General features: G+C 45.5%; 1 protein-coding gene across 1 annotated transcript in view; it reads left to right on the plus strand.

The window, feature by feature from the left end:
- The window catches only part of cubn (cubilin (intrinsic factor-cobalamin receptor)), a 279,179-nt gene that overhangs the window by 18,996 nt on the left and 247,160 nt on the right, over positions 1-13,023 (plus strand). The window contains 6 exon segments of the mRNA XM_039754274.1: positions 1,989-2,115; positions 3,265-3,433; positions 4,309-4,440; positions 9,245-9,340; positions 10,935-11,059; positions 12,403-12,589. Of these exon segments, the coding sequence (XP_039610208.1) occupies positions 1,989-2,115; positions 3,265-3,433; positions 4,309-4,440; positions 9,245-9,340; positions 10,935-11,059; positions 12,403-12,589 (836 nt within the window).

Below are 13,023 nucleotides of genomic sequence, written 5' to 3' on the forward strand. Positions count from 1 at the left end.
GTTCAAATAGACTGTGTGCATGGCTGAGGCAGCATGTGCTTGATGCTGTATCCTGATAATTCTCTTTCTGATCAGCTGCTGTACTCCTGTGATTCACACTCAGGTACGGTGATATAAATACTCTGAAAAAGTCGGTTTATTTATTAGAGAGAAAGAAATGAAATGCACTCACGGCCAGTTATACATCGCGCTGTCAAGATGTCATTCCAAACACAGAATCCAAATTCAATGTGATCTTAAAGAAATGTTCATTCCAAATATCGTTTAACTGAAATTTCAAAGTAAAAGTGTAAATAATGTAACAATTTCCATGAAAATCGTATATCTGGTTAACCAATCCTGGGGGATGGCGAGTGGCGTGAGTGGGGGGGTGGAGCCCCCTAGTGCCTACATATATTTAGATTTTTTTGTATGAGCCTAAAAACACTGATAGTTCATAAGTCAAAGGTCAGGCGTGCTGGAGAGCCGAAGATATGGGACCCTCTTTGATTGTAAAATCAAATAGCCCCCCCCCCCCCGTATCAAACAGATCAGATGGACAGCGCGGGGTCTGAGACCCCGTCAGCTAAGAGTCAGAGGCAGGATTGGAACAGTGGAGTGCTAGAAGTCAGATGAGGAAGAATAATGGCTGAAATGATAAGAATGAGAATAAAAGTGAAAGGTGCCCATTGCTGGGGGCTCACTGTGCCATCCGAGTTGAGTCTCTGTGTGCGCCCGATTCGGCCGCCTGTCCTGAGACTCCGAGTGCCTTCTCTGGGGCTGCCTGCTTCAATGGTATTCGGTGAGTCTGAAGGCTTTCGTGTTCACGCTGGACTCCCGCGACCTTTCACCACCATTTTAACCCTTAAACCGCCGTAACTGGTTCGAGTCGCTTCCCAGTGCAGTTTGTCAGCAGGCCGGAGCTGATCAGTCCGTGCCGTCCATTCATCGAGCAGCCAGCTCGTGACCACTGGCGCCCCCTGCAGCATACCTGTCCCTGGGTGTTGGTCAGCATTGGCCTATGAGTGCCAGCAGTTCAAGCGCAGTTGGTGCAGTCGGTGATTCCTGAATGTCATCAATGGCGTCACTCGCACCTTCTGCATATCACAATAACAGATTGTTGCAGTCGTTTTCTTTACAGTTTTTCAGTTTAGTGTGTAAGACGATCAGAGTTGCAGTAATTGTGATGCTCTTTGCATTGTGTTCCCATAAAACTTCACGTTTTCTTGGTGAATTTTGACGTTTCCTTAAATAAAAAAGTATTTGGCGTCCAAGGGGTTCATTAACCCCCCAGTATGTGGTGGTTTAAGGGTTAAAATGAAAGAACTGCAGCTCTGTGCGATGGTCTGGTGGCCCACCCAGGGGTTGTTCCTGCCTTGCACCCTCTGCTGGCTGGGATTTCTGCAGCTTCTGCGACCCTACTCAGCATAAGGTGGGCTTGGACGATGGGTGGATGGGTGGGAGGCTGCTGCTGACGTCTGTCCTTGTTAACTGATGAGATCACTGGACAGATGGACATGAATGGACTTATCTGAGTTAACTTGACGGCGACACGTGTCACGGCCTTCGCTTGTTGCACCGGGGCAAGACAAAAAAAAGAAAAACTTTATTGATGGCGTCGTATCTACATGACAGGGACCTGCATCAGGTGACAGCCACCAGCTACTGTGAGCTCAGCCAGGGGTGAACGGGGGTCTCTTTATGTGGCAAATTATGAAGAAATAGCTTTGAGTTCAAATAAAACGTGTCCCCCTCCATAGTGAATGCTGCCCAAAGGTGCTTTACAGTGTGGCACAACCGTCAGGAACGTGTCTGGGGCTCGCTCAGTGGTGTACACTAGTGAACCAGCAGTAAGGAGGGGGCCGCACTGTCAGAGACCCTCTGGTGTGCCAGCAGGCCCGAGCCCGTCACGTAGTCGAGATGCTCCTTTGGTGTTTGACGTTAAGATGCTGCTGCTTTTCTCATCCTCGACATGCAAACTGACCTTTCCATCTCCTTGCTCTTCACAGCTGTGAGTGTACCCCCGAGTGGTACGGACCCCACTGCACTTCCCGCTATGACGACTGCCAGGGCAGCTCTCAGGCCCTCTGTGATCACGGCCTCTGCATTGACTCCGACCGACTGCAGCCTGGGCAGGTAAAACGCTGTGAATGACAGGCGGAGTGACAGTGTGACAGATGTGCCACCTTGACCCCAAATGCCAGGCATATGACCTCTCGGGCGTCAATGCCACGCCACACTTCAAATCACTTCTGACTTTAGTGGCTGATAATAAGTTTTGCCTCGACGGTGAACTGCCACGGTTATGTCCCCTTAACTTGATTTTAAACTCCTTTACTGTTGCCCCTCTTTATTTAAAGACCCATTGTTTACTCTCCCATCAAGTGTTTGCCACCAATGAGTGGTAACCATGAACGAAAACCTGAGGCACCACATTTAGAGAGCCACGCTGGAGTGGTGCCCCTTCTTGTGCCCAATGACTGCTGTGATCAGCTCCCGCTGCCCCCTCAAGGGTTGGGCAAAGGGCATCATTTTCATCCTTAGGGTTACAGAAGGCATCATGATGAAGACCACCAGTGCCTGACACCTGAATAGTAGGCCACAGCTGAAGAGTGCAGTAGCATCATAGGCCACCAGAGGGCGCCGTGTCTTTGTGGGGTGTCCTCTGACTGTCAGGTAGCCCAGGGTGGGTGACTAATGGCCCACTTGCTGCCAGTGTCTTTCAAGCTTGGCAGTTAGTGGTGGTGGTGGTGGTGGTGGCATGGGCAGGTGGGTTGAGTGGTTAGTAGCTCGATAACAGAGAGGGTTAGAAACAGCATAAGATGGGGTTGGCACAGGACTGCTCCCTTTGTTCATCCCTCCTTTAAGGAGCATCTGCGTAAATGAATGCATTTCATAAGAGACTGGAGCAGCCTGCAGGGGGCGCCCTTTTGGTGTCCATTTCATGTCAGTGTAAATTGTTTATTCCAGCCTTTAATAGAATGGAGGGGATACAAGGGGGGAGTTTAGACTTCATATACTTCATAAACCGTGTTGGTTTTATTTAGGAAGTACTTCCACCTGAACAGAAGCTGCCTTTGATTGATTGATTGATTGATTGATTGATTGTGTTGGCTGGGATTGGCTCCAGCAGACTCCCGAGACCCTGTAGTTAGGATATACTGGGCTGGATTATGAATGATTGATTGATTGATTGATTGATTGATTGGAATCCCCTCCACATCTCAGACTTTTGCCCCCTCCACATGCATTTACTTTCTCTTTTTCTCTCCCCTGTCCCTCCAGCCCAGCTACAAGTGCATTTGTGACAGCGGGTGGACGTCACCAGCGGGGTCCCCCGCCTGCACGGCCGACATCGATGAATGTAACCTTCCAAACCCCCCTTGCTCAGCCACCCCCCCAGTGCAGTGCTTCAACACCATCGGCTCCTTCTTTTGTGGCTCCTGTCCTGCAGGTAAGTGGAGGGAAACTGTGAATGGAAAGGCGATAACCAAGAGCCGTACGTAGTCGTCTGGAGCAAACTACTGAGACATTGAGATGAAGCAGAAACCTGCAGAAGGAGCTGCACGAGATACGGGGGTCCGCTTGGCTATCAGCTAAACAAACGAGCCTGATGGACTCTTGGTCTCCTCTCGTTTGTCAGATTTCTTTTGTTCTGATGGAGTGACGGCATCTCACTTGGGATTGATGAGGGAGGCTGCAGCATGAAGTTTGCACAAGTAACCTCACAGGTTGGCCAGGGTGTTTGAGTTTCTGAAGCCCACCTTATGATACCTCGTTATGGGCAGACATGAAGGGGCCGGCCAGACGTTAGACACAGCTGCACACTAAACGGGTTGGGGACGAGGACTTGGATCCTTCTTCTCTCTCTGACTTTCAGGACCTGGTGGACTTGGTGACTGACGGCTTATTCCATTTGCCTCCTGGGTTTGTGAGCCGCTTTGCTTTTCTCCCATTCTGATGTGTTATGGTGGCCGGTGAAGTGTCACCAAATGGCGGTGACGTGTAATAGTAACACACACCTGCCAGCCGTCACTTGTTGTCGAGATGCCAGCTTGTGTGTGACTCAGGTCGTTGTCACATTCATGGAGAGTCACTTGAGCAGACACACACACACACACACCGTGTTTAAATCTTCCTGCCGATGGCCCACACGTCCAGACCTGCTCCTTTGGTGATCGCGAGTGTCCATCAGACCACCGGCGCCAACCACGTTCAGCGGGAGCCGTCAATGAGCCTCAATCTTTGTTTGGGGGGCCCTCCCTGCTTCATTATGGTGCTTCACAGCAGACCACACACCACATTTGGAGGTCTCTTTTTGTTTTACAGGTTGGCAAGGAAATGGTTACTCGTGCCAGGACATCAATGAATGTGAGACCAACAATGGCGGCTGTTCGGTTTCTCCCATGGTCCAGTGTCTGAACACGATGGGGTCTTTCCATTGCGGGCCGTGCCCACCAGGTAGGCTGCCGTACTTGACGGGTTTTTCATCGGGCACACTTTTAGGACCCTTTGGGGGCCGTCAATGCATTTTGGGAGCCTCTTGAATGGTTGTGTCCCGATTCAGCAGGGGAACGGGAGAACTGAATTTGAGGGTAAGCAGAGAAGAAGCACAAAAGGCCAAAATAAAATTAAACCGTGGCGACCGTAACTGAGACGAAAAAAAATAAAAAGGCAATAAGTCGTAAGCAGAAAGGAAAGCACAGAAGATCAAAATGGACGTAAGGAATTCTATCTGCAGATCGGATGAGGTGACAAGTGACAGGCTCGCCTTTTGTGTCGGGTGTTGATCACGTCGAGGTCACGACCCCGGAGACCACACCCCTAGAGACGAGAGACGTGACCCTGACAACGGTACGCAAATGGCTTCTCTTAACGAAACAGGCCATGAAGCCTCAATCACGACACTCTGCAGGTTGCGTTCTACTTGTTAGTTTTAATTACTCGCTAGTCTTATCGTTACTCGTTCAGTTCGGCGATGTCCTTGTCATCGTGGTGCCACTCCATGGCTGCTTTAGTTCAAGGTGGGCGGGGACATCTCTCCGGTCTCCATTTACACGTTGGTGGCCGTGTTGTTTATCGCCCAGCTCCAGGCTCTGCCCTCGTGTTTTACCATTGGGCTCATCACACTCACGTCCTTCAAGATGGTGGTCCGCTCTACTCTCTGCCAGCCAAGGGTCTTGGGATTTTTTTTTTGGCTTAGTGTAAGGACGGGACTGATAGTTGTTAGGACTTCCATTTTGGTTTTGTTTGCGGCAGAGAAAAAAGACCTGATGGACCAGGACAGGGAAAAGGCAACAGACATGGAAACGAGAATAAAACAAGACAACGTGTTAGTCTGAGAGACGCCAACGTGGAAGAAGAAAAGGCCAAGACGTGAAACTGAAGTCCAAGTCAAAGGAAACGTAAAACAAAAGTCGGGTCAGAAGATACCCGCAGTGCTTGAGTTAGCCGAGCAGAGACAGAGAGACAATCCAGGAGATGAAGGGGCGCTCAGGAAACAAACTGAGGGTCGAAACCAGGAGGTCACCTGCCACGTGTGCCAACGCCGAATCGCTAAACCAAAGTCCGAGTCCAAAGCTGCTCTACCAGAATCGAAAAGGAGACCCGCAGAACCGAAAGACGAAATGCCTCTCATTTAGGAGATGATAATACGTACGTCAGATTGTATCAGGACGTTCAAGAAAGGCGGCACTGGCCTAGGAGTGCCACGCTCAAGGGGGCATCGAGAAGTCATTTTATAGACGATCACGAGGGCATCGATCTCCAAGGGGGATACTCGTCGATTTCTGTTACAATTACAACTGCGTGATTCTAAAAGATGGACTCTATTCTGGATGTCTCTCTTTGGCCGGATTGAACTGAATCTGATTTGGGGTGCCAGGCCCAGCTGTGACACAGCAATTCGGCCATCTGTGAGGGGACAAAGAAAACATTACAACGTGGAATTGGGGGATCCGATACGACATTTTAACAACTAAACAGTCAGTCAGTCAGTCATCGTCCAACCCGCTATATCCTAACACAGGGTCACGAAGGTCTGCTGGAGCCAATCCCAGCCAGCACAGGGCACAAGGCAGGAACAAACCCCGGGCACACGCACACACCAAGCACACACTAGGGACAATTTAGGACCGCCAATCCACCTAACCTGCATGTCTTTGGACCGTGAGAGGAAACCCACGAAGACACGGGGAGGACATGCAGACTCCATACAGGGAGGACCCGGGAAGCAAACCCAGACGGGTCTCCTAACTGCGAGGCAGCAGCGCTACCCACTGTGCCACCGTGTCGCCCAACAACCAAACACTGTTGTTTAATTAGAGCTTGAAGTTGGAAATGAATGATGTCATGTAGTGTTTGAAAAAATGTTATCATTCAATCCTGCCGGCAGGTCTAAAACAATAGGGCTGAGTTTAAAGCGTTAAGTCAAGAAGGAGATCTGTAGAGGGACGTCACCGATGAGCTGTCTCATTAAACGTCTTCAGGGCCGTCTCACCAAATACGAGCAGATCGCAGTCTCTCGCTTTCGCTTCGTGTTTCTTATCAGCTCTATTGAGGGTCGCGTCTAAAACGTGTAGAACCATCTGAACGTCTCTCCAGGATTAGTGTACCACCACCACAAACTTGACTTGCTTGTATGGAATGTTATTTGATTTTAATAAAATTAATAAAATGTTAAAAAAAAAAAAAAAGGTGAAATAGAAACGGCGATTACAACGAAGGCCGTACTTGGTAGGCCCAGCCAGGGTGTCGCACAGCTGGTGCGCACAAAGGGTTTCTGCTCCAAGTGCCAACCGCGTGGTAACTCAAATAGACTTTTCATCAGAAAAACTTGTATTTTAAAAGTGAGTTTTGATCAATAACAAACTTTATTTAATGAGTTTTATTATTTGCAGCAGCACACGAATGGCTGAGACTAACCAAAAAAAAAAAAACAAAGAAAACAGATCTCAGTCAAGGCAAGCCTAACACAGGAAAATGGGAGGCTTAAGGCCCAACTAGGCCTCAAAATGGAAATGTTAAAAAAAAAAAAAAAGCAGAAAGAGGCAAAACAGGAGCTGACTAAAAAAAACACAGTCCAGGAGCCAGAATACTTAATCAAAAATAAAATAATTTGAAGCAAAAATAATAATATTAAAAAAAAAACAGAAAAATCAAACAATAAAAAAAAAATCATAACAATTCACAACACTCACAAAGAAATCAACAATCAATTCAAGGGACTGCAATTCCCATGAGCCTTTATAGGGCTGGGGGCGGTCCCTCAAAGGAGATTGACAGGTGGCTCCACCTCTTTGGTAACCAGCCACTAAACACAAGGACCAGGAAGACGTTTAAAAAAGCAGTTCATAAACTTTGTTAAGCACATCACAAACACAAATGCATTAAAGATAGATAGATAGATAGATAGATAGATAGATAGATAGATAGATAGATAGATAGATAGATAGATAGATAGATAGAATGAAAGGCACTATATAACAGATAGATAGATGGATGGATGAAAGGCACTATATAATAGATAGATAGATAGATAGATGGATAGATAGATACTTTATTAATCACAAGGGGATTTTGACTGAATGACAAATGAACCGAACAATAAAAACAGAAATAATTCAAATATTTGAAAAATTAAAAGGGTAAGAAGCCCTGGCCAGAGCAGGACAATACTGAAGTAGCAGCCTAATGAATGCCTGGCATGGTGCCCGCCTAAATGAGCACACATGGCACCTGTGTGCTGCACAACAGCTGGCATTTGTGCTAATGTTGAGGCTTTGATGTTGGTTAATAAAAATAATTAATTAATAATTAATTAACTAATAATTATTAAAAATAATTTAATACATTAATAAATTAATAAATAAATAAATAATGTTAGTTCGTGGGTATGCAAATCTTTTTTGGATTTTGCTGGATTTCATTTTTGGAAGTGCTGTTCTTTTCGATCTCAAGTGTTTGGACTTTGCATCATGGACTTGTTTTGTTTGCCCTATTTATTCGTTTTCCTGGATAATTTGTAATAAATGTTTCAATATTAATCCATCTCTGTTAAGTTACAATGGACAAGGGTTTTTTTTTTTTGGTTCCCCTCTCCCTTTTCATGTGAACTATTCCCTTGGTTTTGTGCCGACTGCAAAGCTGGAAGTCGGACTTCCTCTGATTGTAGACCTCCCTGGGCTTTGAGGCCTTGGCTGCCTCGGAGTTCTGTGAGCTGTGACAGGGCCAAGTCTGGGAGAGACAATCATCAGAGCTGTCTCAGATTGAGGAAGAAGGCCAGCCATTACTGAGAAACTGGGAGAGGAAGAATCTGACCTCATTTGGTAGGAGCTAACAAAGTCTACAGGTGAGATGGGACAAGATTCATTTTGGAAATGGAGTAGAAGATGGAGGCATTAGAGTTCAGGCAGAGATGGAGGTTTGAAAGCCTTTAAGGGCACGGTGGGTGCTGGAGGGGACTACATTAGGTACTGAGTTAGGAGTGACATGTCTGAGCCAGCATGTCAATTGAGCATCACATGACCAGCGTCCACATGGCATCAAAATGAGGTCACCATAATACTGATCAGGGTATCAACAAACAGAATTAACAACAAATAAATAAAGAACACATCAAAACAAAAGCACGTGATTAACAAAGCATTCCCAGCAAACAATGTGGTAGGAAATAACAAAATTATAAAAATAATGTGACACAGGACTCGAGTTTTAAACAAAGTGAAACTGCTCAAACATTGAAGGTGGCGGCGGCAGGACCTTCATGCAGCGCCTTCCACTCGTGCTTCTGCTGCTCAGAGGTGGTCTTTGTCCGTGTAAACGAGTCAATGCTAAAGAATTCCCAGGATATTCAGTGCCGTGATACTGCAGGATCTACGTGGTCACTGCTGCTGTTCTGGGTTCACCTTTCACTTGACTCCCTGATACTGCATGACGTGCCTGGACCCCAAATATCTCACTGGTCCTGAAAGGCTGAGGACAGAGTCCTGCCACGCATCTCTTAACACACCAAAGCAACAGATTCACTGTTTAGAGGGACAGACATTTACTAACCACAAGTCCCCCCAGATGGGAGTTTGATACGTGCGACTGGAGTTACGTGTCGGACCTCGTAGATATCCAAGAAAATCTCAATAAAACTCACTTTGTCTGTCACCAGTGACCAAACTGGGCAATGCAAAGTCCCACCAGGTGACCAAAAGAAAGGCTTGTGTTGAACCTCAGCTGGTGTCCACCTCTGATTGTCATTGCATTTCTTCTGCAGGCTATGAAGGGAACGGCAAAGTGTGCACCCAGACGAGCATCTGCTCTGTCAACAACGGCGGCTGCCACCCCCTGGCATCGTGTGCACCCAACCCAGGTATGGTACTCGAGTTTATGGACCGCTGTCTCCATCGGGCAGAAAATACATTAAGAAACAGGGACACTGAAGAGCCGAATGAAGGAACTAAATATCTATCTATCTATCTATCTATCTATCTATCTATCTATCTATCTATGTATCTATCTATCTATCTATCTATCTATCTATCTATCTATCTATCTATCTATCTATCCATCGATTATATAGTGCCTTTCACATCTATCTATCTATCTATCTATCTATCTATCTATCTATCTATCTATCTATCCATCGATTATATAGTGCCTTTCACATCTATCTATCTATCTATCTATCTATCTATCTATCTATCTATCTATCGATTATATAGTGCCTCACACATCTATCTATCTATCTATCTATCTATCTATCTATCTATCTATCTATCTATCTATCCATCGATTATATAGTGCCTTTCACATCTATCTATCTATCTATCTATCTATCTATCTATCTATCTATCTATCTATATCTATCTATCTATCTATCTATCTATCTATCTATCTATCTATCTATCTATCTATCTATCTATCTATCTATCTATCCATCGATTATATAGTGCCTTTCACATCTATCTATCTATCTATCTATCTATCTATCTATCTATCTATCTATCTATCTATCTATCTATCTATCTATCCATCGATTATATAGTGCCTTTCATCTATCTATCTATCTATCTATCTATCTATCTATCTATCTATCTATCTATCTATCTATCTATCACTAAGTAATAAATGACAGGTATATTACTAGATACAAAGGCAGTTTAAAGTACTGTAGATAGATTGGTATTATAACCACTCTTTAATACATATGTACATATACAGAGAAAGTAAAGGTTCTATACAAGAAAGGCACTATACAAACATAAAAGGTACAATATATTAAGTAGATATAATATATGTAGCACAGACATGTATATATGAAAACTGTCGTATAATAAATACATATGTAGACAGATATGAAAGGCACTACAAAATAGAAACATACATGTGAAATGAACTACATAAGAGACAAACAAATATAAAGAGAACTGTATAACTCACAGAAAAGAACTATATACTATATTTTACAAATATGAAATGTGCTCTACAGTGGAAAGATACAAACATAGCTGTGAAAGGCACTATATAATAGATAAATAGATAGACAGATGAAAGGTGTTATATAACAGATAGATAGATAGATAGATAGATAGATAGATAAGGTGCAATATAATAGACATAGCCACAGTATTTTAGCATAGTTGGAATGATTAGATAGATAGACGTGAAAGGTGCTGTTAAACAGATGAACATTCTGTATATGACATACCCTGTAAGAGGCAAATTAATATGAAGGACACTATACGGTATAACAGGTTAAAGAGCTTCACTAAAAAGACATCTTTCTTTCTTTCTTTCTTTTTTTATTTCTTTCTTTCTTTCTTTCACATTATCATTTTTATTTTTGGTGTCACACTGCTGTCCCTTGTCTGCGGCAGAACTTGTAAGAATGTCACTGTGCAAACTGGAAACCGTGGTGTCTCTCGTCTATGAATATAAACATCTCCTCATCTTCTCATCCACAGAGAGCAACCTCCCCACCTGTGTGTGCCCACCGGGTTACGCTGGTAACGGATACGGACCCCACGGCTGTACGGCTGTCAGCGACATTTGCCAGCATCATAACCCCTGTGTGAACGGCCAGTGCATCGTGAGTATCAACGTGAAAGTCATCGGTGAACCTGTGGTGCTTGGCTTTGGAGAGGGGAGGAGGTGTACAGTAAACCCCTGGCCCAGTTAAGGCCGTAACAGTGTTTCTCATAAAATAATAATAATAATAATAATAATAAAGTTTATTGGGAAAAGAATTCAAAACTAAAACAAGAAATGAATTTAAGAATTGGTTAAGGAGTTCATAACATGAGAGGGGGAAACCAAAGACAAACAAACAAACTAATCCAAATCCAAAAAGCAGAAACCAACAGAGAAAAATATCCCAAATATCCAATCACATCTTTTATATTTCAATATTTAGATATTTTGTATTACGTTTGTCATAAAAAAGGCCACCTAGAGTGGAGGAGGTGACATGGAGAAGAGACACCAGAGTGAAGGTCGAGACAGAGAATGTGGAGAGCATGTGGAGGTCATTAGGTCGCTGTAGAGGGGTGTGTGGTGGTCCTGATATCACTGCAAAAGGACGAAGGTCCAAGTCTTTAGAGTCCTGCTGCTTCCTGTCTTGCTATATGGTTGTGAGACATGGACGCTATCCAGTGACCTGAGATGAAGACTGGACTCCTGTGTCTCTTTGGAGGGTCCTTGGGTCCCACTGGTTTGACTTTGTGTTGCCCATGGAGTCCCAGATGAGTCACATGACCTGCATTGTGAGGGAGCGTCAGTTACGGCACCATTACCCGAGGGTGATCCGGCTCATAAGATCCTCATTGTTGGGGACCTGAGTGGCTGAACCAGGCCAAGGGGTCACCCACGTAACAACTAGCTGAGACAGATAGAGGGTCATTTCCAGAGGGTGGGACTGGACAGCGTGTCTGCCTGGGGGGTTGCCAACTGGGATCCTGAGTTGTTTCGTTGTGTGGTGGGTGTGCCAATGTGCTGTACCAGTGTAGGCTCCCTGACTTGACTTGACTTTATGGGGGCACCACCATTTTGTTGTGTGATTGCACCCATGTTTCTAAAGGTTTAGCATGTTAGCGCATGACATGTGAGATTCGGGTGACGTCTGTGACAGAAGTTTCTTGGTAGAACGACGACTACGAGTGAAGGTTTTGTCTTTGGTTTGGCGAGCAGATCTGACTGACCTCCCAAGTCACGACCTCAGCATGACACCTGAGTCACGTTAACCTCCTGGTCCCTTTCTGCAGGGCAGTGTTTGTGGGGTCTCAAGTGGTCTCTGCCAGTGCGTTTGAAGCTGGTGAATCTCAAGCACACCCAGAGTCCCCTCCAGTGCAAAGCAGCGGGTGGAGACAGTGAAGCTCAGAGTGTGGCGCTGGCTCTAAACGTCTACATGTCTTCTGTCTTTTCTGTCCCAACCAGAGTACGGCGTCCGGATACCTGTGCACCTGTGACTCCGGCTGGGCGGGCATCAACTGCACAGAGAACATCAACGAGTGCCTCAGCAACCCCTGCCAGAACGGGGGGCAGTGCATCGATGGCATCAATGGCTACTTCTGCAACTGCACCAGCTCTTGGACGGGGCCACAGTGTCAGACCCCTCAACAAGGTACCGTAGAATGCCGAATGACGCGGACCACTGTGGGCGGAGCTACCATCGATGGTGAAATGACTTTCTGTTGACCGCCTGCTTGGTTCTTCTGCATGAACTTATAAAATATCAGCTGAGGTTTGGTGACGGTAATCTGTCCTCCTGGTATATAGCGCCTTTCACGGTCACCTTTCAGGGTCCCTTTGATTAACTTTTAAACAAGGCAGTAAAATCAGGAGTGATGATCCACTAATCGAATAGCCTCCTCTGAAAATGAAGAACGCCAACAAGGCGGGGCAGGGCAGGGCAGGGCAGCTGATCGGAGTGGGACAGGCAGGAATACCGGGGGCCTGGGATAGAGGGGGTCAAGGAACAAAATCCAAATGCTAAGCGAAATTTAAGTTCAAAGACGCAACTCAATAAACTCCTTTAACGATCGTAAGGCGTCCAGC

This window comes from Polypterus senegalus, chromosome 5, assembly GCF_016835505.1.
Source record: "Polypterus senegalus isolate Bchr_013 chromosome 5, ASM1683550v1, whole genome shotgun sequence".
In the NCBI taxonomy this organism is placed as follows: Eukaryota; Metazoa; Chordata; class Cladistia; order Polypteriformes; family Polypteridae; genus Polypterus; species Polypterus senegalus.